This window comes from Nicotiana sylvestris, chromosome 8, assembly GCF_000393655.2.
Source record: "Nicotiana sylvestris chromosome 8, ASM39365v2, whole genome shotgun sequence".
Taxonomy (NCBI): domain Eukaryota; kingdom Viridiplantae; phylum Streptophyta; class Magnoliopsida; order Solanales; family Solanaceae; genus Nicotiana; species Nicotiana sylvestris.
In genome coordinates, this window is record NC_091064.1 from 132243949 (window position 1) to 132270197 (window position 26249).

At 38.6% G+C, this 26249-nt stretch overlaps 1 protein-coding gene across 1 annotated transcript; it reads right to left on the bottom strand.

Moving 5' to 3' along the window:
• Window positions 1-15262: 15262 nt before the first annotated feature.
• Window positions 15263-25894, bottom strand: LOC104248587 (probable ADP-ribosylation factor GTPase-activating protein AGD8). The gene is made up of 7 exons (XM_009804870.2): window positions 25599-25894; window positions 25359-25477; window positions 21201-21630; window positions 20744-21010; window positions 19638-19760; window positions 15826-15924; window positions 15263-15723 (listed from the first exon to the last, which is right to left on the bottom strand). Exons 1-7 carry the CDS (start codon window positions 25665-25667, stop codon window positions 15616-15618), a joined length of 1215 nt encoding a protein of 404 aa, XP_009803172.1. The 5' UTR covers window positions 25668-25894; the 3' UTR covers window positions 15263-15615.
• Window positions 25895-26249: the final 355 nt, after the last annotated feature.

Below are 26249 nucleotides of genomic sequence, written 5' to 3' on the forward strand. Positions count from 1 at the left end.
TCCGTACATATAAAATTTACCAAAATCGGAGTTCATTTGACCCCTCAAATCACCAAATCTTATTTTCAAATCCCTAGGCCTAAATCCTCAATTTTTCTATAATTTTCATGCTCAAATCCATACATAATTGATGTACTTAACTCAAAATAGGTGGGGATAACTTACCTTCACATTGATGATGAAAATCCCCTCTTGAAGCTCCCCAAAAATCGTCCATACTTTGAAGAAATGAAGAAAAGTGAGCTAAATCCGTGTATAAAAGAATCTGCCTGTGCTTCGTCGAGTTGTACCTTGCACTTGTGCTATACAAGTTGTACATCCTATTAAAATTGTTCCTTGTCGGACACCTTCTGTTTAAACACCCATAACGTCTTGTATAAATATCCAAATGACAAACGGTTTGAATATTTAGAAACTAGACTCAAATATCTTTAATTTGATAGGTTGTAACCATATAACTCTTTATATATCCCGAGATATGAGCTTCTAAAGTGCATTGTAAATTCTGCCGAAATTGCTCCAGCAGCCCTTTTCGATCCATCGTAACTTTCTGAGATGATAACCAAATCGCGAATGGTTTAACTTTCCGAAAACTAGAATGTATGGGCTACAACTTTCGTGTTTTGCACTTTTTCTGATTTCTTATAGATTACAAGATATGAGCTTCCAAACTGGACTACTCGCACCTAAAATTTTCTGGGCACAGCAGAATTTTCTGCAATTTTTCCTAAGTCCGAAATCACTCCGAGACACCTCCGAAACACTCCCGAGCCCTCGGGGCTCCAAACCAAATATGAACACTGACTCTAAAACATCACACGAACTTACTCGAGCGATCAAATCGCCAAAATAACATCAAAATCAATGATTTGAGCCTTAAATCCAAGAATTCTTTCAAATTTCATAAACTTTCAAATTTTCCAATTTAAGGCCGAAACCCGTCAAACAACGTCTGTTTGTAACCAAACTTTACAGGAAACACTTAACCAACATATATGACCTGTACCGGGCGTCGGAACCAAAATACGAGCCCGATACCATTACTTTCTGATCAAATTTCATTTTCATTTTCCTTAAACATTTTCAGAAAACGATTTCACGAAAAAAATTCATTTCTCGGGCCTGGGACCTCGGAATTCGATTTCGGAAACACGTTCAACTCCCATATTTTTCTATGGACCTTTCGAGACCAAAATATCACGGGTCCGGGTCCGTTTACCAAAAATGTTGACCAAAGTCAACTTTAACAATATTAAATATCAAAAAATTTCAAATTTTTCCCATAATTCATATATTTCAACACAAAGATATTCCGAACACACTCCTAAGTCCCAAATAACCTAACGAAGCTATCCAAACCATAAAATTTGCATTTCGAATCCGATATCAAAATTTCCACTTCCGGCCAAATTTTCTCAAAAACCTTCAATTTTCCATCTTTAGCCGAACGACTCCAAAATGATCTACGGACCTCCGAATTCACTTCCGATCGCGCTCCCAAATCCAGAATCACCATACGGAGCTACTCCCAGTCTCGGAATCCCAAACGGACATCAATAACACTGAAATGCATTTTAAACCAAACTGATGCAATTTCTTCTAAAATGCTATCTTCCACAATAGGCGCCAAAACGCTCCCGGGTTATCCAAAACCCGATCCGGGCATACGCCCAAGTCCGAAATCATCATACGAACCTGCTGGAACCTTCGGATCCCAATTCCGAGGTCGTTTACTCAAAATTCCAATCCTAGTTCATTTCTTCAATTTTAAGCTTTCAAAATGAGAATTTCCATTTAGATTTGACTCCAAACTTCCTGAATTTTAATTTTGACCATACACACAAGTCAATATACCTGAGATGAAGCCGCTCATGGCCTCAAACTGCTGAATGACGCGCCGGAGCTCAAAACGACCGGTCGTGTCATTACAGTAAAGTACCGGGTGCCTGTCGCGACCCTCTAATTTGGGTTGTGACAAAAGTGGTATCAAAGCAGTTCTGTCCTATGGAGTCTACAAGTCGTGTCTAGTAGAGTCTTGTTTATGGGTATGTTGTGAACCACACTTATAAGCAGGAGGCTACATGGCATTTAGGTCTGTCACTCTTTCTTTTTACTCTAGATCGTGTGGTAGACCTCAGCTGTAAGGATCCAAGCTCCTAAATTCTATTTTATTCAAAATACAAGGATACCTACATCTACAAAGACAGTTGGTAAGAGATTGAATGTGGCTGTGGAAGAGTTGATCAGAGGAATTCGATTTTGCATTATGATTATGATGCGTAAATGTTAGGTCTTCAGCAGATCATATGTGTACTAAGATGTGTGAGCTTCTTGATAAGGATCCCCAAGGCATGAATATCTATCCACCCATATGGTAAAGAGCGACGAGAGAATCAGGAGGTGGATACAAGTTTCAATAATTAAAAGAAGCAACTTGAAAAAGAGTACGAGGTACCCAGCTAATGAAGATAATCAGAATTTGCAATTCATGAAGGGAAATATAAGCATTTTGAGTTACCTTCAACAGTAACAGAGGTATGTACAATTGGCCACGCCCATCTCAGTTATGCCCTATGGGAGTTGACAAATATAGTTTAAAAGAAGAAGGGAATAGCAAGATCCAATTGGGGTTAGAGTAACCCAAAATGGTAGATGGATTATTATCATTAGCTAACATTTCCGAAGGATATTGTAAATGTGGTAATAGTTCTCTTTGTGAGACATCCCGATGATGCAATCTAGAATAGTACATTTAGATATGAATACTAGAATGTCTGGAAAAATTTAGAAGATTGGCACTGGAATCCTAGAAGGGATAAATATTTACCTTTGTATGGCTCTCGTTCCTAGTAAAGAGAGAATGCTAAGTGACCTTTCCTAGTAAAGAGAGAATGCTAGGTGACCTGAAGATCCAGTGAGATGAAGCAAGGGGAGCTAAAAGTGAAAGAATATTTTGTTGAAGTTATCAGAATAAAGTGATAGACAGAAATATTAGTCGGAGAATAAGAAGAGAGTAATTGAAGCATTATGAGTAAGATGTAATAAATGGATAATAATGGTAAATGAAAATATAACAAAATGACAGAGTCTATTGTCAAGTAAAGGAAAAGACAAGAGGTGACAGGCCTTGAGACAATCAAAGAATATAGGCCAAAGGCTATATTCTCATTCGAGAATTGAGTTGGTGATTCGAACATGATTACCAGAAGGAAAAATTAGACCCCCGTAGTAATAGAATTTAGTATGGTATAGTAAACAAGATATAAAAATCGAACATGATATAGGGATCGAAGGAATTGGTAATAGTCAGCATCGTGAGAATTTTAGAGATCGTGTTCCAACAATAATACAATAGAAAACAGACGAATAACCTTTAAGGATCATTTAGGAAAACGCTTCCCTAAAGCAAGCACTTTGAGCAGAGTTAATATTAAGGGACTAAGTGTGCCGGTTGCACTAGGTGTCACCTTCGTGCGTAAGAAATTCAGTTATCCCTGGTATAGAAGGGTTACTATAAGGTGAGTAAGGGTCATTGATGTTGTGGAAAGATGCCAAAGATGAAGAGTAAAACATCTATAGGTAGATCTTCGTAGCACTAAGTCTTAGTACTCTCCTAAATGGGGGAAGATGGTGTGATATGGTATTAAGTCGGAGTTATTGGTTCAGGTAACAATGGAATAATAAAGGAAGAATGTGGTAGAAAGGCAAAAGGAATGAGATTGCATTTATTCAGACCATACAGATATGTTACAACTCCATAAGATTATGCAAGCACGCCATCGGGGAGAGGCAGTAAGGGTTCCCACACCAGATGTTATTGATAAATAAGTGTGAATGAACACTTGATATATAAGGAGCTAGTATGAGTGGTAAGTTAAGACAAAGAAAATAACCCAAGAGAGATTATGCAGAATATAGATATGAGAATGGACCAACGAGTAGTTATAGTTGATTAGGGAAGAGCCTAGTTATGGCTAGAAAAGAGAATACAGACAAATCATGCAGATTGTGCAAGGTAAACGTAATGAACGCCAACATAGTGAATTCAGTCTTGCAGATATAATGACATCGTGATTGTTGAGAAATATTTTGATAGGATTTGGAGTAGTTAAAAGTACCATATAAGTGTTACAGAAAGTGCCACCAGGGAGATAGCCAAAATTTCAGTTCAGAAGCAACCCTACTATAACAAGGGCGCGAAGGTAAGTAACTAAGGATAATTATAGGTGAGTGACAACATCAAAAATTTCTTCGGGTATATGGTGTAATAAGCTTGTAGTTTTACATGAGTCGGAGGATCTCCCCTAAGTACTACCACGAAAGACCAGCTCAGGAAATAAGGAAATGGGCTTCAACCTAAGCGTATTAACTTGAAGAATAATTGGTCTGGTAATAATAGTCTCACTACAATATTGGATGCACTCCATAAGAAAGTGGCGCCTATAGTGGTTAATGAATGGGGGGGAAATCAAAGATGATGTTTGAGATCATATGAGGTACAAGAAATTATAGTATTCATGGGCAATAAGACAAACCAAGTATTCATGCAACAAGTGGCAGAATGACCAGGAAAAGTAATTGCTTACATTTAAAGACAACTGAGAAGGCACAAAAGGAAATCTATGGTGCTAGCAAGTTAAAGGAAGGATGTGAGTAGTACAAATAGATATGTGTAAGTCGCAAGCTAAAGTATGGCAGAGTGACAAGGTTTTAGGTATATGGGAGTAAGGATAAGAAAAGGTGAGTTAGAAGGTGACAAGAATAGGTAAGACCTCGGGATTAAGCCCATCAAACAAGAGAGCTGATGGTTTCCGTATGTTATAAAAAGCTCAGTATAGCCTGAACAAACTCGGTGGTGTCTAAGACTAGGAGCAATTAGAAGAGATGAAATGGTGCCCTGGTAGTAGAATAAAAGTGTAATGGTGATAGATAAGAGGATGACATTTAGGCCTTTGATTGAGTAATGATTTTGAAAAAAGGGATTTCATGAATTGCGCAAGATTAGAACCCCCCCCCCCATAAGATGAATCATGTTTGGATGCTATGAAATACTGTTATTGAAGTATAGTATCGTCCCTAGGTGGATTAGGAAAATCACTTCAAATGTTCCTCGATGCGACGTGAGCCCTAGTGACAGTGTATTACGTAAGAGGTTGCAAGTTATCAATGGTGGATTATAGATCAACATTAGATGGATAAAAGTTCCAAATTATGTGATGAGATTAGGTTGTCATTCTTAAGATGAACATTAATGAGGAAGCATTAAATGACTTAGATTTATACATGTAGGATAACCAGCAAGAGAATAACCTGGAGTTGGGTAACAGACCTCGGTAATAATAAACTGAAGTAAGAGTTATAGTATAGTATGACCTACATAGTTGTAGTAAAGCCATAAGCATAGATAACGGAGGCTATGAAACAAGATATAGCAAAACTTGTAAGTTCAACAAAGTACCGAGCGAAGAATTTTACTACACCTATAGATGCCCAGAGGGACAACTAGTCATTGTGCTATATATGTTCACAAAGTGAGGCCTGGAGATTGGCTAAAACCAAGGGGGGAAAAGCAGAGAAAAGTCACATAGGCGTACATACAAGGTCAGAATCATACGAGCTGCATGAAAGAATATAGAAACATTTACAAGATTGGAAGAATTTCAACCACAAGTCGTGGTGTGAGAAAGAGGCCTAAAAGAGGAATGCCCTAGCCTTTGGATTTATACGCCAAATAGCTCCCTAGATGGCAAAGACAATATAAAAGTATTCATAAGAGCTATTGCTTGAGAGACAGATAAGCACATCAGTCAATATTTTGAGGACGAATGTTCCAAAGGGGGGAATGATGTTACACCCTACGTTTTCATACATGAGAGTACGTCATAAGCCATTGATGAAAGCTCGGAAATGAGATTATATTTGGAAGAAAATAAAGTAAGTTAATCATGTTACCTTGGAGGTTACAAATATTTAAGATCATGAATAACGAGTACCAAGAAGGTTGAAAAGCTTAGAAGCTAAACCAATTGAAGAAAATAAATTTCGTCGAAAGTCGACAAGTTTGGAATGTTACAACATGTACTTTGGGGTGACACTAGGGTTATTAACATGATAAGGAGGTTACTCTATGAGTTATTTTAGTCGTATGATATTCATTTACTACGTTTTGAAGGAAAGCAAGTTGTGGAACAAAAGTTGGTAAAGGTCACCACAAGTTACATTCATAATTTTGCTGAAACGTATGTCAAATGTAGCTGAACTTTTCTCAAAATATACTTGGAATTATGGGGTGATCTACCTACCAAATCAAAGATCTACGAGTCTAGTTTCTAAAGCATTAAACCGTTTTCCAATACGACATCGAAGTAGAGAGATATTCACATTTTTGAGAGACCACACAAGCAGCTCCCAATGGGACCCGCTTAGGTGGTGGTTGACCTACTTCACTTTATAAACGATTCGGACGCCTATTTTTAACTAATTTTCAACTCAACTTTGTCTCCAAACTTCTCCTAACCCTTCTAAACAGATACCACAAGGGTTTGAAGTGATTCTAAAGTGATTACACCATATTTCAACATCAAACTTAGTTCTAGTGAGGAATAACACTTCTTTGAGGTTGTGTTGTCATTGAGGGTTGTTTGGGCTGTGTTTGGCTGAAATTCAAAGTTTTTCCTACTGGATAAGGTGAGTATAACAGTATACAAATTGTGCTTAAGCTTGCTTGTATGTTGGTTAAGTTTTTAGGATGATAAACTACAAGATAATACTTGGATTAGCTTAAGTCACTTCTATGGTGTTGTATTGCCATTGAGGGTTGTTGTAAGCTGAATATAACTTGGATTTTGACTTGAAGTTATTTTAGGAGGTACGTGAATTGTGTTCTTGCATGTGCTTAAGGTTATCTTGATATTGATTAATTTAAATGGATGGAGTAGACATGAACTAGTGAATAAAGTTACTAATTGAAGATAGTTGGAGTTGGGGATTGTTTCCTTTGTTATAAATATATGGTATAAGGATGGTATCATCGATGAATAAATTTATTATCATGCTAATGATACTGTTATGTTAATGTAAGAAGTCTATAAGGGGTGATATGGGTTATACGGATTCCAATCGGAGCTTGACGCTCGTCGTGAAGTAGTTGTGAGTTGTTGTTATATGATGTCTTGTTATTGATATTTATATGTTGATAGGTTTCTCTGGTTGTTCTTGTTGGCATATGGTATTGGAGGATCCCCTTGTTACAGGGGAGATGCTGCCCGAATTTACATAAATGAGCTACTAGCTTAAGTTACAGACATAGCCTTTGCTCAGCACTGATTTTGAATCTCATTATACTATGATAGATTGAGTTGACTTGTTTGAAGAGTTGCTTGGAAGGGATTAAGGACTCAACGGGTTTAAGGTATGCTAAGGCACTTCCTTATTTCTTTTGGCATGATCTAAAGTGAAATGAATACGCTATATCATAACGGATCTACTCCTAGAACTAAGGTTGTCCATGTTGCTCTTTCCTTATAAAATTATTCTAAGCAAGTGTGTATGATCCTTGAATCCTACTAAGGTTCATATTGAGGGTATGGATGTCCATAATATTAATCGAAGGTGCAACGACCTTAAGTCACTCCAAAAGGTTTAGAACGTGATTCCATGAGTCTAGCATGCATTATATATAGTATCTATTTTACTCTACCGAGCCGCGCCATAGTCGGCCGGGTGCGGCACCTATTGTGCAACCACTGATCAGTTGGGTTTACCGAGCTTCACGTGGCCAGATACGATTCTACCGAGCCTTATGATGGCCGGGTATGTTTTTACTGAGTCCTCTTTGAGGCCGGGTATAATATGATGATGATGATGCCCACAGAGGCGTATGTTTTTAAAAAAATTATATATATATATATATATATATATATATATATATATATATATATATATATATATATATGTATTATGCATTTCATGTTAGTAGCCCCAGAGGCACTCAGATGTTATAGGTTGTATCTCCTCTACCTCTCTTTACATTACTGTTCTTGTTTATGCTTTCCTGCCTTTCATACTCGGTACTTTATTCGTACTGACGTCCCTTTTGCATGGGTATGCTGCGTTTCATGCCCGCAGGTCCCGATAGACAGGTTGACATTCCTCCTAGTAGGCTATCAGCTCAGCGGAAGGTGTTGGTACACTCCACTTGCCCCAGAGTTGCCTATTTGGTCAGTATGATTTGGACATGTATTGATTGGTATGGCGGGGACCTGTTCCGACCTTTATGATGTGTATGTACTCTTAGAGGCTTGTAGATAGATGTCATGTATATGAAAGATTGTATGGCCTTGTCTACCTATGTTCAGTGTACGAGTGTTCATTTTGGTCTTATAGGACCGTATGTCACATGTATAAGTTTGTATTACATGTTGGGTCGTCCTATTTCAAGTATTCCCTTATGTTTTATTCTAGTAATATCATGACATCCCTTCTGGCCCATTTACCCATGATGGTATGATAAGAAAGATACATTACGTTAGTACTCGGTTGAGTAAAGTACCGGTGCCTATCGAGCCCTCTGATTTGGGTCGTGAAACTTCTGTGAAAGTGCAATAGAGAGGTAAGCCGATTGAGGAGGCTATATGGGAGTCTGAGTCCAATATGCGGAGTAGACGCCCCTACTTTTTTACCAGTCCATGTACTTTTCTATGTTCGTTCAAGAACGAATGATTCTTTTAGGCGTGGAGAATGTGACGATCCGGTAGATCGTTTTGAGTGCTAGTCTTAATTCATGTCCTAAAACCTCTCATAGCTTCATTTGATATTTATTGATTTGCGTGTGTGGTCTGTGTCGCTTTTCGGAAAGCTTTTGCGTAAATTTTGAAGAAAAATAATTTTTGACTTAAAATAAAACTTGGGTTGACCATGACAATATTTTTTTTAAATAACGTCGGATCGGTGTTTTGATGATTTCGGTAGGTTCATATGATATTTTGAACTTGTACGCCCGGTTGGTTGGGTTCTCGGTGACCCGAGCGCGTTTCGGTGCATTATGTGAAAGATTATGAAAGTTTAGTTTTTAAGTTGAAATCTTGAGTTTGACGATTGATTCTTGTTATTTAATGTTATTTTGATAATTTGAGGTAGCGAGCAAGTTTGTTGGATGTTATTAGATGTTCAGTTTGTAGCCCGAGGGGCTCGAATGAGTTTTGGAAGTGTTTCAGAAGGTTTGAACTGCTGATGCTTTTGGTGGTGCTTCAGGTGTGAAGGTCTTGCATTTGCAATGATCTGTTCGCAATTTTGAGTCTCGCTTTTGCGAAGTTGGACTCACAAATGCGATATATGGGGAGGGAGCTGTGATTTTTGCAAATGCGAAGTGTCAGATGCAAATGCGAGGTGGGTGATCCACTTTTGCGATGAGGAGGTCTCAATTGGGACTAGAAGCTTGGCTGGACAGCTTTCACGGTGATGGTTGTCTCGCTTTTGTGTCGTTTAGTTTATCACAAATGTGATGTTTTATGTCGCAAATGCATCATCAAGGGCTAGACAGTAGTTCACAAGTGGTTCTCTTTAGCGAACATCGCAATTGCAAACTAGAGTTCGAAACTGCGATGTCTGCAACTAGGTAAAATAGGAAAAAAATCAGGACTTAGCTCATTTTACACCATTTCTCAACCCTAAACACTCTAGAGGCGATTTTCTTAGGAGCTTTTCTTCCCATTACTTTTCATGAACTTTTAACATCAAATCTATGAATTTCATGGTTAGTTATTAGGGGTTTTGGGTAGAATTTAGGAATTTTGTAAAATTGAGATTTAGACCTCAAATTGAGGTCGGGTTTTGAAATAAATCACATAACCAGGCTCGAGGGTGAATGGGTAATCGGGAATTTGTCTGAGTCTCAAATTTTGACCAAGCGGGCTCGAGATTAAATTTTGTTGACTTTTTCAATTTCATCAAATATTGAACCTTTTTTATTTGTGGGTAGTTTCTAAAGCTTGTATTGGATTGTTTGATTGAACCAGGATCGAGGGTGAATGGGGACGGCGTATATGCGATGAGACGTGTGTATATGCGTTGTCATGGGTCAAAGCATGCGAGTTGGTGCTATTTACCTTTATGTCGTTATTTATTCCATGTTATATCTCATTACATGCTTTGATTGCTACATGTCATTACTTGTTATTCATGCCTTACTTTTCATCTGTCATTTAATTGTTACTTGTTTTGATTCATTCATTTCTCGCTCAATATCTGCTTACCTGCTATATGTTCCTACCTATATTAATTGCATATATTCATCCTCTCATGTCTTTACTTGCCTTTATTATCTTTACATTACGTGTCGCACTTTATTATGTCATATCCGGTTATGTGAGTCCTTTAGCTATTCTTGTATTGAGATTTGTCAATATTTGTGAATACGAGGTATTGGTTATTCTCTGTTTGTACTGGTAGTTCTTTGATATTTTATATGCTTTATTTCCTTTTGTGATGAGATTACGGAATTTGGTTGTATTGAGTTGTTCATGTTAATGAGTTGATATTGGGAACGGGTTATGCGCCAAAACAATATTGAAATGAATTGATAATGGGAACGGGTTGCACGCCGCAATAGATATTATGATAAATGTTGGGATTTGGTGACGCGTTGCAATGGAGTATGATGTACAATAATTATTTGCTATTATAGTGCTCTATTTCTTTACTATGATACTAGGTTATGAGATGATGTTATTTTAGGGCCCTCTCTTAGTTGATCTTCGGGTCCCATTATTATGGGTTTACTCCTTGTCTATATTTCTGTTTTCTTTTATTATTATTCGTTTAGGTTTATAGTGAGTATCTTGTCATAGCCTCATCACTACTTCGTCGAGGTTAGGCTCGACACTTATATAATACATGGGGTCGGTTGTACTCATGCTATACGTCTACATTTTTTGTGCAGGTCCTGGTGTTGGTCATAGAGGCGCATAGAGGAGATTGCTCGAATCCAACTCATTCAGGAGACTTGAGGTAGAGCTGCACAACATTCGCAGTCCTTGAAGTCCCCTTCTATCATGTTTACTGTTTATCTAGTTCAGACAGTTGTACTTTATTTCAGATCATATTTGTAGTATTCTAGTTACTCATGTACTTGTGACTCCAGATTCTTGGTATATGTTTAGATTGTGTTATGATTGTATTTATCACATGTATCTCAAAGTATTTCAGTTTTAAATTATTAATGTTCCATTTTAAATTGTTAAAATTGGTTAAATACTTTAGCTAACGTTGGCTTGCCTAGCAAGTGGATGTTAGGCGCCATCACGGCCCCGTGGTGTGGTTTTCGGCTTGTGACAATCCATTCATGAGATTCATAAGGAAATCACTGAGCCTAAGACTTAAGAAAATAAGGAACTATCAATAAATCCAATCGATATCAAGACGAATTTGAATCGATTGGATATAGTGGTGGATTATGTCTTTGCGTATAATGTTGCATATTGCATTATAATATAGTGAGGATCTTGAACCTCAGTTGGAAAATATCGACAGAGACGTGATTGGCCAAAATGGCAAGAAGAAATCCAATCAGAATAGAATTCACTTGCAAAACGTGAAATTTTTTGGCATGTAGTTCAAATACCTAACGATGTTAAGCATGTTGGATATAAATGGGTTTTCGTACGTAAGAGGAATGAGAAAAATGAGGTAAAAATATATAAGGCACGCCTTGTTGCACAAGAATTTTTACAAAGGCCCGGTGTCGATTATGAATAGATATATTCACCTGTTATGGATGCAATAACGCTTCGTTATCTCATTAGTTTTGATGTCCATGAAAAGCTTGACATGCATTTAATGGATGTGATTACAGACTACCTTTATGGCTCACTTGATAATGAGATATGCATAAAACTTCCCAAAGGATTTAAAATGCTTGACGCACATAATTCAAAGTCCCGAATATTTTCAATCAAATTGCAAAGATCTTTGTATGGTCTAAAGCAATCAGGACGAATGTGGTATAACCGCCTTAGTGAGTATTTAATAAAGGAAGGTTATATAAATGATGTCATTTGTCTACGTGTTTTTATAAAGAAAATAACATCGAAGTTTTTTGTAATTACTGTATATGTTGATGACATAAACCTTATTGGAACTCCTACAAAACTCTAAAAGGGAATTAATTATTTAAAGAAGGAATTCGAAATGAAAGATCTCGGAAAGATAAAATTATGTCTCGGTTTGCAAATTGAACATTTGGCAAACGAAATTTTTGTTCATCAATCTGTCTATACAGAAAAAGTGTTGAAACGATTTTACATGGATGGAACAGATCCGTGAAGTACTCTGATGGTTGTTCGATCACTTGATGTGAATAAGGATCCGTTCCGACCTCAAGAAAGAATGAAGAGCTTGTTGGTCCTGAAGTACCATATCTTAGTGCAATTGGTGCATTAATGTATCTTGCTAATACTACATGGCCTGACATAACTTTTTTAGTTAATGTCTTAGCAAGATATAGCTATGCTCCTACAAGAAGACATTAGAATGGAATCAAACACATATTGCGGTATATAAAAAGGACTACCGATATGGGCTTATTTTATGGCAATGATTGCAGTCTCGATCTTGTTGTTCATACCGATGTTGGGTATTTATCTGACCTACACAAGGCTCGATCTCCAATAGGCTATGTGTTTACATGTGGAGGTACTGTCATATCTTGTCGATCGACTAAGCAATCAATCATGGCTACTTCATCTAAGCATGCTGAGATAATTGTTATTCATAAAGCAAGCCGAGAATATATGTGGTTGAGGTCTACAATACATCTTATTCGAGAAAAATCTGATTTGAAGTGTGATAAAATACCCACGATTTTGTATGAAGACAGTGCAGCACGCATAACCCAATTGAAGGGAGGATTCATAAAGGAGATAGGACAAAGCACATTTCACCAAAGTTATTTTCACACATGATCTTCAAAAGAATTGCGATATCAATGTGCAGCAGATTCGTTCAAGTGATAATATGGCTGACTTGTTCACCAAATCTCTATCGACGTCACCCTTCAAGAAGCTAGTGTACAAGATTGGGATGTGAAGGCTCAAAGATGTGAATTGATGCTCTCATCATGGGGTATTAATATGCGTTATACTCTTTTTCCCTTATAAGATTTTGTCCCATTGGGTTTTTCTTGCAAGGTTTCTAATGAGGCAGCCAAGGCATATTGTTAAATATGTGTACTCTTTTTCCTTCACTAGAATTTTTTTCCCACTGAGTTTTAGTTTAGTTAAAGTTTAACGAGGCACATTTATCTGTTGAATAGACATTCAAGGGTGAGTGTTATAAATAGTACTATAGTTAAGGTGAATGTTTATCTTTTAGAGAGTTTTTAGAGTTTATTACTTTATGGTTCAATCATTTTTCTCCTATAAATAGAGAGCTTCTATCCCATTGTAATTCATCCCAAATCAATAGAATTCTCTCTCTTTTCTCTGCAATATTCTTCTTCTCTTTTATTGTTTTATTTCACCTTCCAATAATTTAAAGTTTTGGGCTTAATATAAATCCTTCTACGACCCAAATTTTAAGTCGACATGTGAGTACCTATAAGGATTTAAATTTTAATTATAGGATACACTATAATATTACTTGCTATAATAGGTAACTTTCTTTCTATCTTTTGTTGGTTACTAATTTATACTTGCCTAAAAAACAAAATTTACTTAGTTTCATGATAGTGTAGAATTCCTTACCTGTAAAAAATTGAAGTCATTATGGAAATTATATGTCAAAAACTGAAAAGGAAAACAAACGAGTTCGTACGCGAGTTGTTAAGTTCTGTCTCTCGTAACCTCATATATATTTGGTTCAAGGAAGATTACGGGAAGGGTGAGGCCTTGGAGGAGAGATTATTTCATTAGGAGAAGTATATTGTTCTTCTTCCTCTTTGGTTATTTGGAACATCAGAAGGTAGTTAACTTACATTTACTTTCTCCTTTTCTTCAGAATTTTAAGATATTGAGAAGATTGACATGGCTGCTCGCCTTCAATTTTACATCCTAAAAAAAGGAAATAATATGTGGTCACCTATACTTTCCCTCTTGTAATGTTTCCTCTTTTCTCCCCGAACCAACAACACCACAAACTCAGTCTAATCCCACGTATGAGGTGAAGATAGAAAGATTGTTTCCAGTTTTCTCCCAAAACCAAAAAGAGCATTAGTTTCCATATGGAATTCTAACGTGATTTATGAAGATTTGTTTACTTATAATGTTATGGTTTAGATTGTTCTTAGGTTTCGGCAAAAGTTGCTAAGCTAGTTTTTGTTTGAACATGATCTTAGCATACAACTTTTCAAATAATCATCTGAAAGCATTTAGATGATCCATAAGGGTACACTTGACGTTCACAACCATAATCATTTTTTTAGTAAAGTTGATTAAAGTGATCATTACCAGTAAACAGTAAAAACTTGCTGGGAGTAAACATAGAGCACCTTCTCTGCGATCGCCTGTTGGCCAAACTTTGTACACTACTTATAACAGTAAAATTCGTAGAACTTGCTAAAAGCAGTAACAGATCTGGAAGTTAGATGCTGTGAACTTTGAGCCAAAAGGCTAGGTTCTAAATTTATACCTAAATCTATCTATACTTGTTCTTTGCAAATAATATTGAATTTGACCTAACCATGTGACCAGGAGGTCACGGGTTCAAGTCGTGAAAACAACCTCTTGCAGAAATGCAGGGCAAGGCTGCATACAATAGACCATTGTGGTCCGGCCCTTCCCCGGACCTTGCGCATAGCAGGAGCTTAGTGCATCGGGCTGCCCTTTTTATTGAATTCGACCTAAAAAACACTGCATTTGCTAACCCCCCCCCCCTCCCCCCAATTCAATTGCCTGAAATTACAATTAAACCCCTGGAATTCGAGAACAAGGAGAGAGAAAATTGGAGTATTGCAAGATGTTTTCTCTATCTACCAATACATACAGTTTCTCTCTAGAAAAATCTTTCTCTGATTTTCGTTTCTCTCTGCATTTGCTAAACCCGCAAACCCATTATTGGATCCATCACTGCCTAAAGTAAACATTATCAGTAAGCATTACAACATATTCCCGTTAAATTTACAACATAGAGGGATTTCCACTCGCAAAGGAGAAATACTACATTTAAAACATTCGAACGCCATTCAGCTAACATCATGCGTTGTGATGGGATTGTTACTTGATATACATGCAGACAAAAAAAGGGTATTAACTCAACTAACATACTAGGCTGAAAGAAAAGTAAGAGAACCTTAGTCTAAGTTTTGCTAACATCAAAGACAGTTTTCACTAGATTACAATTTGGTGATTTCTATTTCAACTCTAACAAGCACATAATACACAGCAAAATATTCACTCAAAAGCCTCTTAAAGAGCCTTGGCAAGTAAAAGAACAAAAGCAAAAAAGCCACATGCATCAGGAAATATAAAACAGACATATCTTAAAGCGATGAAATAAGATACCAGCTTCTCAAGACCTAGAATTCTAGATCTTCTGAAAGAATGTCACATACTCTTTTGACTTCTATAAGTGATGTTTAGGTGCTGTCATCTCCGTTTCATTTTTACCACACAGAGAGTCTCCTCATATGATTCTGTCTTGGAGATCAGACATCAAAGTGGATGCTAAGGAGGTAAGCTTCTTCCCAGTTTCTCCAGCAATATTTTTGATCGAGGAGATATCTTGTTGTGCCTGGAAGCATAAAAGGAGACATTGAAAAGGAAGATCCAAACAATACCTTCACAAAGAAACTGGTGAAGAGCGAAGCTTTGTGTATCAAAACTGCCACTATACCTGGAAAGAGAGCCGATTAATAAGTTCTCCTGCAGTGACGTCAAAAGCTGCCCCATCATCTTGACCAAATAGGTCAGCGCTAGAGATGGCACTTGAACCCTAGGAATACAAAGAGGGAGAGAAAGTAGGTTTTAGAACCTGAATTTGCTTCTTCAGTTTTCAGGTAAACTTCATATAGTAGCAGAAGGATCAGCTTCAATATCAGATATCGAAGCAAACTTCGTCAATTAGTCCATTCAAACCCATCAGACGAGCTAAGGTAATAAGTTGATAACCTAATTATAGCACACTGTTATGAGCTGCACCAAACAATTGGCTTACAAATTATAATAATAACTGAAAAAGGCGGCGTACCTGCGGTTCGTAGGGAGCACCGGAGAGGAGGAGAAGAGAGCTAACAGTGAGAGATATAAGGTAGCTAGGAAGGAGGCGAAGATGGCAGTAATGGAGGCTAAGACGACAACTTTTGCTCGTCTGTATGAGGAACTAGGGAACAAAGGAGGGGAGAAGAAGTTATTCCGACTCGCTAAGGCGAGAGAGAGGACAACTCGGGATCTGGACCAAGTGAGGTGCATAAAAGATGATGACGGCAAAGTTTTGATGGGAGATGACCAGATTAAGAGGAGGTGGCAGACCTACTTTCATAAACTTCTAAGTGAAGAAGGGGATCAGGATATTATACTTGGGGAATCGAGGAATGCCGACAGTCACCATGAAGTAAGTAATTGTAGGGACATTGAGATCGATGAAGTCATGGAGGCAATGCGTAAGATGAGAAGGGGCAGAGCTACCGGGCCAGACGAAATTCCGGTTGAACTGTGGAGGTGTGTGGGTAGAGCAGGCTTGGAATGGCTTACTGCATTGTTTAGTGTTATATTCAAGACTAATAGGATGCCTGAAGAGTGGAGGTGGAGTACAATGGTCCCGTTGTATAAGAACAAAGGTGATGTCCAGAGCTGTAACAACTATAGGGGCATCAAATTACTAAGTCATACCATGAAAGTTTGGGAGAGAGTGGTAGAAATGAGAGTGCGAAGGACGGTGTCTATTTCAGACAACCAGTTCGGGTTCATGCCGGGGCGATCTACCACAGAAGCTATCCACCTTATTAGGAGGATGGTGGAACAATACAGGGATAAGAAGAAGGATCTCCACATGGTGTTTATCGATCTAGAGAAAGTGTACGACAGGGTTCCTAGGGAGGTCTTATGGGAGATGCTTAGAGGTTAAAGGGGTCCCGGTTGCCTACATTAGGGTGATTAAAGACATGTATGATGGAGCTAAGACTCGGGTTAGGACAGTTGGAGGCGACTCCGACCATTTTCCGGTTGTTATGGGGCTGCACCAAGGGTCTGCGTTCAGCCCTTTCCTATTTGCCCTGGTGATGGATGCCATAATGCATCATATTCAAGGGGAGGTGTCATGGTGCATGCTATTTGCTGATTACATAGTCCTAATTGACGAGACACGACGCGGCGTCAACGAGAGGCTAGAGGTTTGGAGACATGCCCTTGAGTCTAAAGGTTTCAGGTTGAATAGGACGAAGACGGAATACCTCGAGTGCAAATTTGGGGTCGAGCCGATGGAAGCAAGAGTGGAAGTGAGGCTTGACTCTCAACTCATCCCTAAGAGGGGTAGTTTCAAGTATCTTGGGTCAGTTATTCAGGGGATCGGGGAGATCGACGAGGATGTCACACACCGTATAGGGGTGGGGTGGATGAAGTGGAGGTTAGCGAAGGGAGTCTTGTGTGACAAGAAAGTGTCACCATTACTAAAAGGTAAGTTTTATAGAGCAGTGGTTAGGCTTGCTATGTTGTATGGGACCGAGAGTTGGCCGGTTAAGAACTCACACATCCAGAAGATGAAAGTAGCAGAGATGAGGATGCTGAGGTGGATGTGCGGGCATACAAGGATGGAAAAGATTAGGAATGAAGATATTCGATAGAAGGTGGGCGTGGCCCCCATGGAGGACAAGATGCGGGAAGCAAGACTCAGATGGTTCGGGCACATTTAGAGGAGGAGCACTGATGCACCAGTGAGGAGGTGTGAGCGACTGGTTGTGGTGGGCACGAGGAGAGGTAGAGGGAGACCTAAGAAGTATTGGGGAGAGGTGATCAGGCAAGACATGGCACGACTTAGGATTACTGAGGACATGGCCCTTGACAGGAAATTGTGGAGGTCGAGCATTAAGGTTGTAGGTTACGGAAATTGTGAATATTTCTACAGCACACTAGAGTGAGACTAGCCAGTTAGGAGTTAGTCTTAGGATGCTACTGATGCAAGGCTTTATCTGTTGGATATTAGTATATCTTCCATCCTTTTGGTATTTCCTATATTTCCTATATTGCTGTTATTTTGTTATTTTATGTTATGTATTTTATGTTATTTTATTATTAGTTTATTGATAATACTAATATATCGTCTCTTGTTGCTCTCTTGAGCCGAGGGTCTCCTGAAAACAGCCTCTCTGCCCCTCGGGGTAGGGGTAAGGTCTGCGTACATATTACCCTCCCCAGACCCCACTATTGGGATTATACTGGGATGTTGTTGTTGTTGTAACTGAATCTGCTAAAATAAGCTCAAACGAGCAGTTATTAGAAGAATCCAAGGGTTGAATATTTTGGCAGTACATTATATTTTTTGAGTCATTAAAGATACATTATTTTGACAACTTGTTTGCAATATGATCCGTGAAAGGCTTATTGGAAGGTAATAGTTCAAAACAAACTGTTTAACTCCTACCAAAAGTTGGTCCCGAGAAGTCTGTTAAATGTGTTCAATAGGAAGAGGATCAGCTAGATCATGTACAGGCATTCTCTACCCCTCAATTTCCCTATTAAACAGCACGATAAATGTGAAACGAGAGAATAGAAAATTCCCTCAATTTCCTTAATCATCATGTAAGAGTTTCACTTGAATTGGTGACTGAAAAGCAGCCAAAAAAGTTACAAAGAGACCGAAAAGCTACTAGAAAAAGTGACAGGAAGAATGATCCGAAAAAAGAAGAAGAGGGAACAGGATGAAAAAGCACGTGCTGCCTGAACTGCCGCCAAAAAAGAGGTCCAGTGCCTGCAAAATAGGTAAATGAAGCTGAAACGGCCACCAACAGATAGCACGTTTGCAGCATACCCCGAAAGGGAATTGGCTTATAATTTCTGAACCGAGATGTGCAGTTAACGAGAACTTCAGGAAATCTGGAGACGTCAGCAGGGGTCTCCGGAAGATATGCTATCAACACATATACATTCATCATGTTCAGAACCCAAATCCTGGTTTCTAATGAGTTATGTACTTAGGAAGCTCTCAGTTCTCACAACAAACTTTAATTAGAGATACATTAAACTTAATGCAAATTCTCATTATTGAATGAGATAAAAATCAAAAGGAGAAACAAAGCGAAGGAACATAGGGGTACATATGTTGCTGTGAAGTAGGGATGTTTGTAGTAGTTAGGAATGGAAAAGATTCTGAAAACTATAAGGAATATTTGGGTCGGTCACTGGTAGCTGGCAATTCAAGGATTCAATGCTTTACAAAAACAGTAGGTACACGCCTATATAAATGATAAGGACATACTTATACTTCCCTTGTTCTAAATTTGTTGCCCAATATTGATAGTTAAATACAGATTGACTTATTTAGTTTTGGAACATAAATTTAATTGTTTGATATCAATTCTATCCTAGTTTATTTAATACTTTAATAAGTGTCTACTATTGTTAGTTAAACTGTGATAATAAGGTCAAAAGTCATTCTAAAATATGGTCAAAACCACTTAAACTGGGAGGAGGGTGAAAAATAAGCAAGCATACCGAGAATTTCTGTAGAGAGACTGAGGCTTCCATTTCAGTTTTAGACTGATCACCAAAGTATTGAGCAGATGAAATGGATTTGGCATTAGAAAACTTCTTCCTTGCTTCATCAGTTTCCTCAATCTGATTAGAGTAGAATGTAAACAAATAAGGTAAAACATCTTAATAGCAATGGATAAAGATCAAGAAGCAGAGAGAAGGAAAAACTTGGATTCTACACAAACATCACAAGTAAACATCTAAGAGATAGATCAGGAAGAAAACAACTGAGAGAGAAAAGGAACATAATCACACAGAAACATCCAAAAACTAATGATGCAAAAAGAGAAGCAAGAACCTTCTTCTAGGCAGTCTAGGAATACCTGAAATATTTTAATAAGTAACCAAACACTAGAAAATTGAGGTACAAAAAGAGTAGGATGAAAATTAATCCTTTGTTGATTTTTGCACAAGGATATATATATACTCTAACAAGCTCTGAAATGCAGAAATTTGTTGGTGGGAAGGTCAGTGGGACAATAAGCATACTCCAGAACGCATGGTGAATTTCATCAATGAAATAATAGCTACAGAAGAATCCAAAGCTCCAATAGAACTGAGTCTTGCTTGTTGACAATCCAGGACACTCGAAACAGGATCAAAACAAACTTCAAGCGGCTTCACCAATTTCTAATGACAAGAATCACAAGTTTGGTGTTTCTCACAACCGATTCCTTTTTTATTAAGTAATTTTTTTTTGTGGGGGGGGGGGGGTGTGGTTGGAGGATGAATGATATTGAGTCAGTTTCAGAAAGACCAAAAGAAAAATTGGTACAGTGAGATCTGTAACAGGGGAACATCAGACCAAGATATCAATATTTTTGGGGCTCAATAGAATAGAAAAACAAAGACAAAAGCCACACCACAATAATATCCACCTTTCTCCTTCCGTTAAACTTTACTTATAAACATACATGATAAAGATTATCCCTTTTCTCTTTGAACCTAGTTTTACGCCACTAAGCTTCTATGCAAAAAATACTGAGCTGATTCTTGATATTTCATTGAACCAGCTTTAACGAAATCCTGGATGATCATGGAAAATAAAAGCTAGAATAAGAACTCACTTGAATTTTTGAAGAATTGGAACTTGTCTTCTTTGTGAAACCATTATCCGTTTCATAATCTGCAAAAAAGTTGGAGGACTTCGGAGGGGCTACATGGTTAAGAACACGAGGGCCTCCAAAACTCGTCTCAGCAGGTTGGACATTGTCTGTGTACTCAAAACGAGATGTGAACGATGAACCAACAGTTGTTGCATTACTTGCAGTGCTGGAGGAGGAAATTTGAATGGGCGGTTCTTCAGGCTTCTGGTCATAGAGACTTTCACTTGGCTGTACATCGGCAAATAGTCAATTGACTAGAAACCTAAAATTACTACGACAAATTTGTTAACCACCATAAAAGCGGGGTTATTACTTCTTTTTTTGGGGGTCAAATAAGCATAATGCAGGATATCACTTCATTTCAAAGCATCCAACTTACGTCTATGCCCAAGTTCTTGGCTGTATGTCTAATAAGTACCTTTTTAGTAAGTTTGCGAGCTCCAAGTCTACCTGACTTCCCTGCTTTCTTTGCAACTATAGGTTTCTTAAAAGAGGTGGTAATAACTTGAGAGGCTTTGGGTGAAGCAGAATCCTCGGTTTTTTCGTCCTTCAATGAAGACGTTTGTTTTGTTGGTTCACTGGTCTTAATATCTGGAAATCCATTAGTAGCCTGTGCAGCCTGAGAAGCAACAGGTGATGCTGGCAAACCTGCATCCTCCGCAGTACTTTTAGCAACCTCTTTTAAGAGTAACTGCCTATACAAGTCAGCAGCCCTTGAGGTATATTTGGCATCAGTCTTGCCTCCATCGTTCCATCCATGCTGCTTGAAAAAAACTTGAGCACGGTTATTTCCACCAAAGTACATCATTTTTAACTGCTCTGGAGTCCACGAATCTAAATTTGTTGATCTGCAAGACTCAGCTTCTCAGTAAATGGAAATTACAATAACAACTACGACAACAACAAACCAACTATAATCTCACAAGTGGAGTTTGGGGAGGGTAGTGTGTACGAATACCTTGAGGGCTCAGAAAATAGAAATTATAAATAATAATATGATAAAGCAACGGCAGAAGATTTATTCTCACTCTTGTTTGGCCACATCAGCCCTTGTCCCCCAGCCCCATTATAGTTATAAAAAAAAAAATAATATAATAATAATAATAAGCCTGTCGGCCTGCCACCAACATCTTAACCAGCAAAACCAAAATATTAACAGCTAGTCTACTCTCTCCTCCCTTTTAACAACAGTGACCAAAGACATGAACTGACATCTCCTTCCACATCACTCTCTCTTTGCTTTGAAGCAATCCCAACAAAAGGCAGCAAAGATACTCAATAGCACACCGTCCATGCCCCCCATAATCTGGATAGGCAGAGTTGCCACAACAGAAGTTCACATGTGAAAGGGGTGGTTTCTGGAATTTTGTGGAAAATAAGAAGTGGTGCCAAAATAGTGGAGTTATTTATGGATGAATGCAAAAACGAGCAAGACTATATCGAAACCTTCCAAGTTTCCCTAACTATTCATATGTATTCTCTGAGAGACACTGCCTTATTAGTCACAGTCTGTCATCTTTCTTTCTTAATTGTACATATTGAGAAGTTTTGGGTGTTGAATTTTATTCTCTGATTTACATTGCACTAAAACATAGAGTAATTTGTCAAACGTTTTCTTTTTCCAATCCCTGATTCCCTTTCTTCCACACATCCTCATCTAAATGGTAATTCCTCATCTCCAACAACCTTTTCCCTTACCACATTATAAACCCTGCCTTCTGTTAGACTCTCAATAACCCGTATAGCTATCCATGGCATATCCTGCAAATTCCTCCTTAAAACATAGAGTATTTTGTCAAACGTTTTCTTTTTCCGACCCCTGATTCCGTTTCTTCCACACATCCTCATCTAAATAGTAATTCCTCATCTCCAACAACCTTTTCCCTTACCACATTATAAACCCTGAAGGTTTACCTATGCGGGAAGAACCTCGATTTCAAGTCGTTAGCGGCGATGTTCGAGCACCTCGTAAGGTTTAGCTCGTAGGCTGAGTAGATCAAAGCCTTGTGATTTGGAGCTGACATGGTCGAAGCTCGTTTGCCTGTTGAGAGTAGCCTGTTTTAACCGGTTCTTTTCGAAGTAGATTCGAAGTAATGGCCTGCGATTTTGTTAGCGACAGTCGGGCGTCCCCGAGTCGCGTTAATTTGGCTGGTGCAGCCGTTCTGACCGTAGTCATATGTGTTTGGCCAGAGCCATTTTTGATCCCGAGTAATAGTTTAGGCGTCTACATCGAGGGTATGCCCTTTCGGGAGTCTTACAAATGCGACATATAGCCTAAACTTCGGGGTTGAGTTTTATGTCTGTAGTAAAGTCTTACAAAATTTTCATGCCTGTTGAGGTCTTACAGTTTTGTCATGCCTGTTGAGGTCTTACAGTTTTTGTTGCTATGTAAAATAGATCTGGCTTAGACCGAGTCTGCCCGCTCGGGGTCTTACGGCCTCGGGTTTTCCCGCGTATGGCGATTGGCGACAGTCTCCGAGTCATCGAGTTGGCTTAGGCTCGAAGGTCGTTACTCGTGAGCTCGGAATTGCCTCGTTGGGGTCTTATGAGGCCGGAGTTCCGACCCTGAGGTCGTGCGGGTGCCACATTGTTGACGCTAAGTCTCCGAGTATTTCGGGACGTATTTGGTATAGGGAATCCTTGCCGTGAGCATGCCGAAATTTTCTTTTTTGGAGTACGAGATATTGAAAGATATTCTTTAATTGCTTGGCGTAAATACATGTTGTTTCCCCGAACCTCTTCAATAAGACGGACTCAGTCTCATCGTCTTTTGGGTCATTACCTTTTACCGCGCGCGTATAGGCAGCGATGCACTCGTTGTGATCTGAGGTCTCGTTGTACTGAGGAAGTTCCGGCGTTCTGAACTTCTCTGGATCGGGCTCCGGGGCCGCTTCATCAGGGAATGGCCGTTGCACGAACTTCCACGAATCTACACCCTTCAGGACCCGGGGCGCGCCCGGGATTTGGTTGACTCTGAAGTTGTATGTTTTGACCTTCTTGTCGTAGGCTGCTATCATTTTCTTGCCTGACTCAATCCTTTTGGTGAGGTCCTCCAGCATTTCCACGATGGCGAGACCGGCTACCGATCCGTTACTGCTTGATCTCTCGGGCACCTGTTCGGTTGGGGGAGTTGTTTCCGGTGCAGCTATACTGGGAGTTTTTGGATAGCTTTGTAACTGAGCGATGGTCAATTGTTGTGTCTGCAATATTTCGAAAATATCGTGAAGACTAAATTCATGTGCTTCCCGAGCTAGGGTCTTTTGGGCTTCCTGTTGGTCGTCATGTTGTATGCTTTCGTCGGTGTGTGAGGTTTCGTCAACCTGCTGCGCGTCTTGCGAACCCACGTACGCTGGAATCAGTCCAAGTGCGTTATCGGGGTTCTGCGGTGGCGCGCCAACAACTGGAACAACCACATCGTTTTCGCCGCGATTTTCGAGCTAGTCGTTCTCAACCCTGTTTACCGAGCCAGACATTTCGACCTGAAATCAAGAGATCTTAGACAAGAAAAAGTGTGAAAGATAGCTTGCGTTTGTGTAATGAAACCAGCAAGAAAATAATCACTATTATTTTTAGCCCCAAGGTGGGCGCCAAACTGTTTATCGTGAAAATGGTAACAACAATTAAATTTATAAAATGGGATTCTAAAAATACGTGATCTATTTTTATGCTAGTTGTTAGAGCAGTTAATGCTAAGAATGTGAAGTTTAACGATGAGATACAAGCTAAAACGGGGTAGTAATCAAACCTAGGGGTTTGCTGCCCGAGCTTGGGACTGATTCGATGAACGGCCTCGGGGTTGATATCCAGCTCGAGCTCGAGCTATCGGGGGCAACCGGGGAAGAGATAACAATTAGAATATAATTAAAGAAGGCTCTTTATGGCCAATATCAAGCAATAAATGAAGAACAAGCATGAAAGCAATCAATGCTTAGAGTAGCCTCGAGCGAGTGAGAGCGAGTAAGTTAGAGAGAAGAAAGAGAGAGATATTATTGATCTTGTGGAGAATAGTTGGAGCAACATCAGCCCCTTACAAGGGGGTGAGGGTTCCCTTTATATAGGAGGAGGAAACGTTGATAGTACAATATACACTAATTATAAAAGCATGGAGATGGAACGGCTAGACGTGACGCCTCGACACAGGCTTTGGGTAGGCCGGCTCTGTCAGACTTAGCCGCAAGCCTTGGGAATTCCCCTTTTTGTTCCAGCCTCGATCTTCGTCTTCTTTGAGTCGGGCCTCAACGAGCCCCGAGGGAGGGGACTGGGTCGCAACTCCACGTCCTCGGGGTCTCGAGATACTTTTCCAAAGCGGTTTGATAGCGAGAAATTAAGCCCTCTGATTTCGCCACATACAAAAACCACAAATATCACAATATAAGTGAATGTTACCATAGCACTTACCAACTCATGCATTTCACTGGCGTCTAACTTACACCAAAATCACAACTTTTAACATGTTATTAAGAACAATTTCAACTTCATCGAACCTAAAAAGTAAAGGTGCCATGCTAAGCAAGAATCAAGCAGAAAATCAGCTCGCCAAGCCAAAATAAACAGGTTCTAAAAAGAAAAAGATTACCTAACAAAACTGATGTGAACACCGAGGCTGCGATGAACTGCCGAACAATCAATACACAAAAAGATCCCATACGTCACCGAAGCCCACGTAGGATTCTTAGCATTGCAATCAAAACACATCTAACAAAAAAAATATCAAAATTCGAATTATATTCTAACAGATCTAAAATCAGATCTCAATGTTTTGAATCTAAATTAAGAAATGAAATAAAAAAAGGTTTTAAAAAAATAAAAAGACAACCTTGTTATCAGGCTTGGATTTGAGCTTCCGAAAAACAGCGTTTTTGTCGCTGAAATTCTCAGAAGCCATGGCTGTACAAATAGAAGATTCTAGAACTTCCCAATTATGAAATTGTAGAGATTTGATAGAGAGAGTAACAAAGCGGAAATGCTTCCTCAGGGAACGTAATAGATGGTGATGTAGTAAGAGAGAAATATGTACCGCCGCTAATTTGCAAATATATAAATGTTAAAAAAAAAAATTGAATTTTCCTTTTTGGTACTCCTATTTTTGTTGTTTTGGTAATGCTTTACTCTACATCTGTTACGACTCGGTGTAAGATTTTAAAGATATCATCATCATACTATATTATAAATGTTAACATTTTAAGTCAAAATTAATTTACAGATTTACCCATTAAAAACTAAGTGACCACTTTGCCCTTTACTTAAATATTATTTAAAAATTATTTTTGTACAAAAATGTAAATACATATTCCAACCTTAAGTCAAAGTTAATTTACAAATTTACTCATTAAAAACTGAGTGACCATTTTGCCCTTTACTTAAACATTATTTAAAAATTATTTTTGTACAAAAATGTAAATACATATTCCAATAAAAATAATTAAAAAATTAATTGAAAGAAAGACAAACTGTAATATCCTTTCAG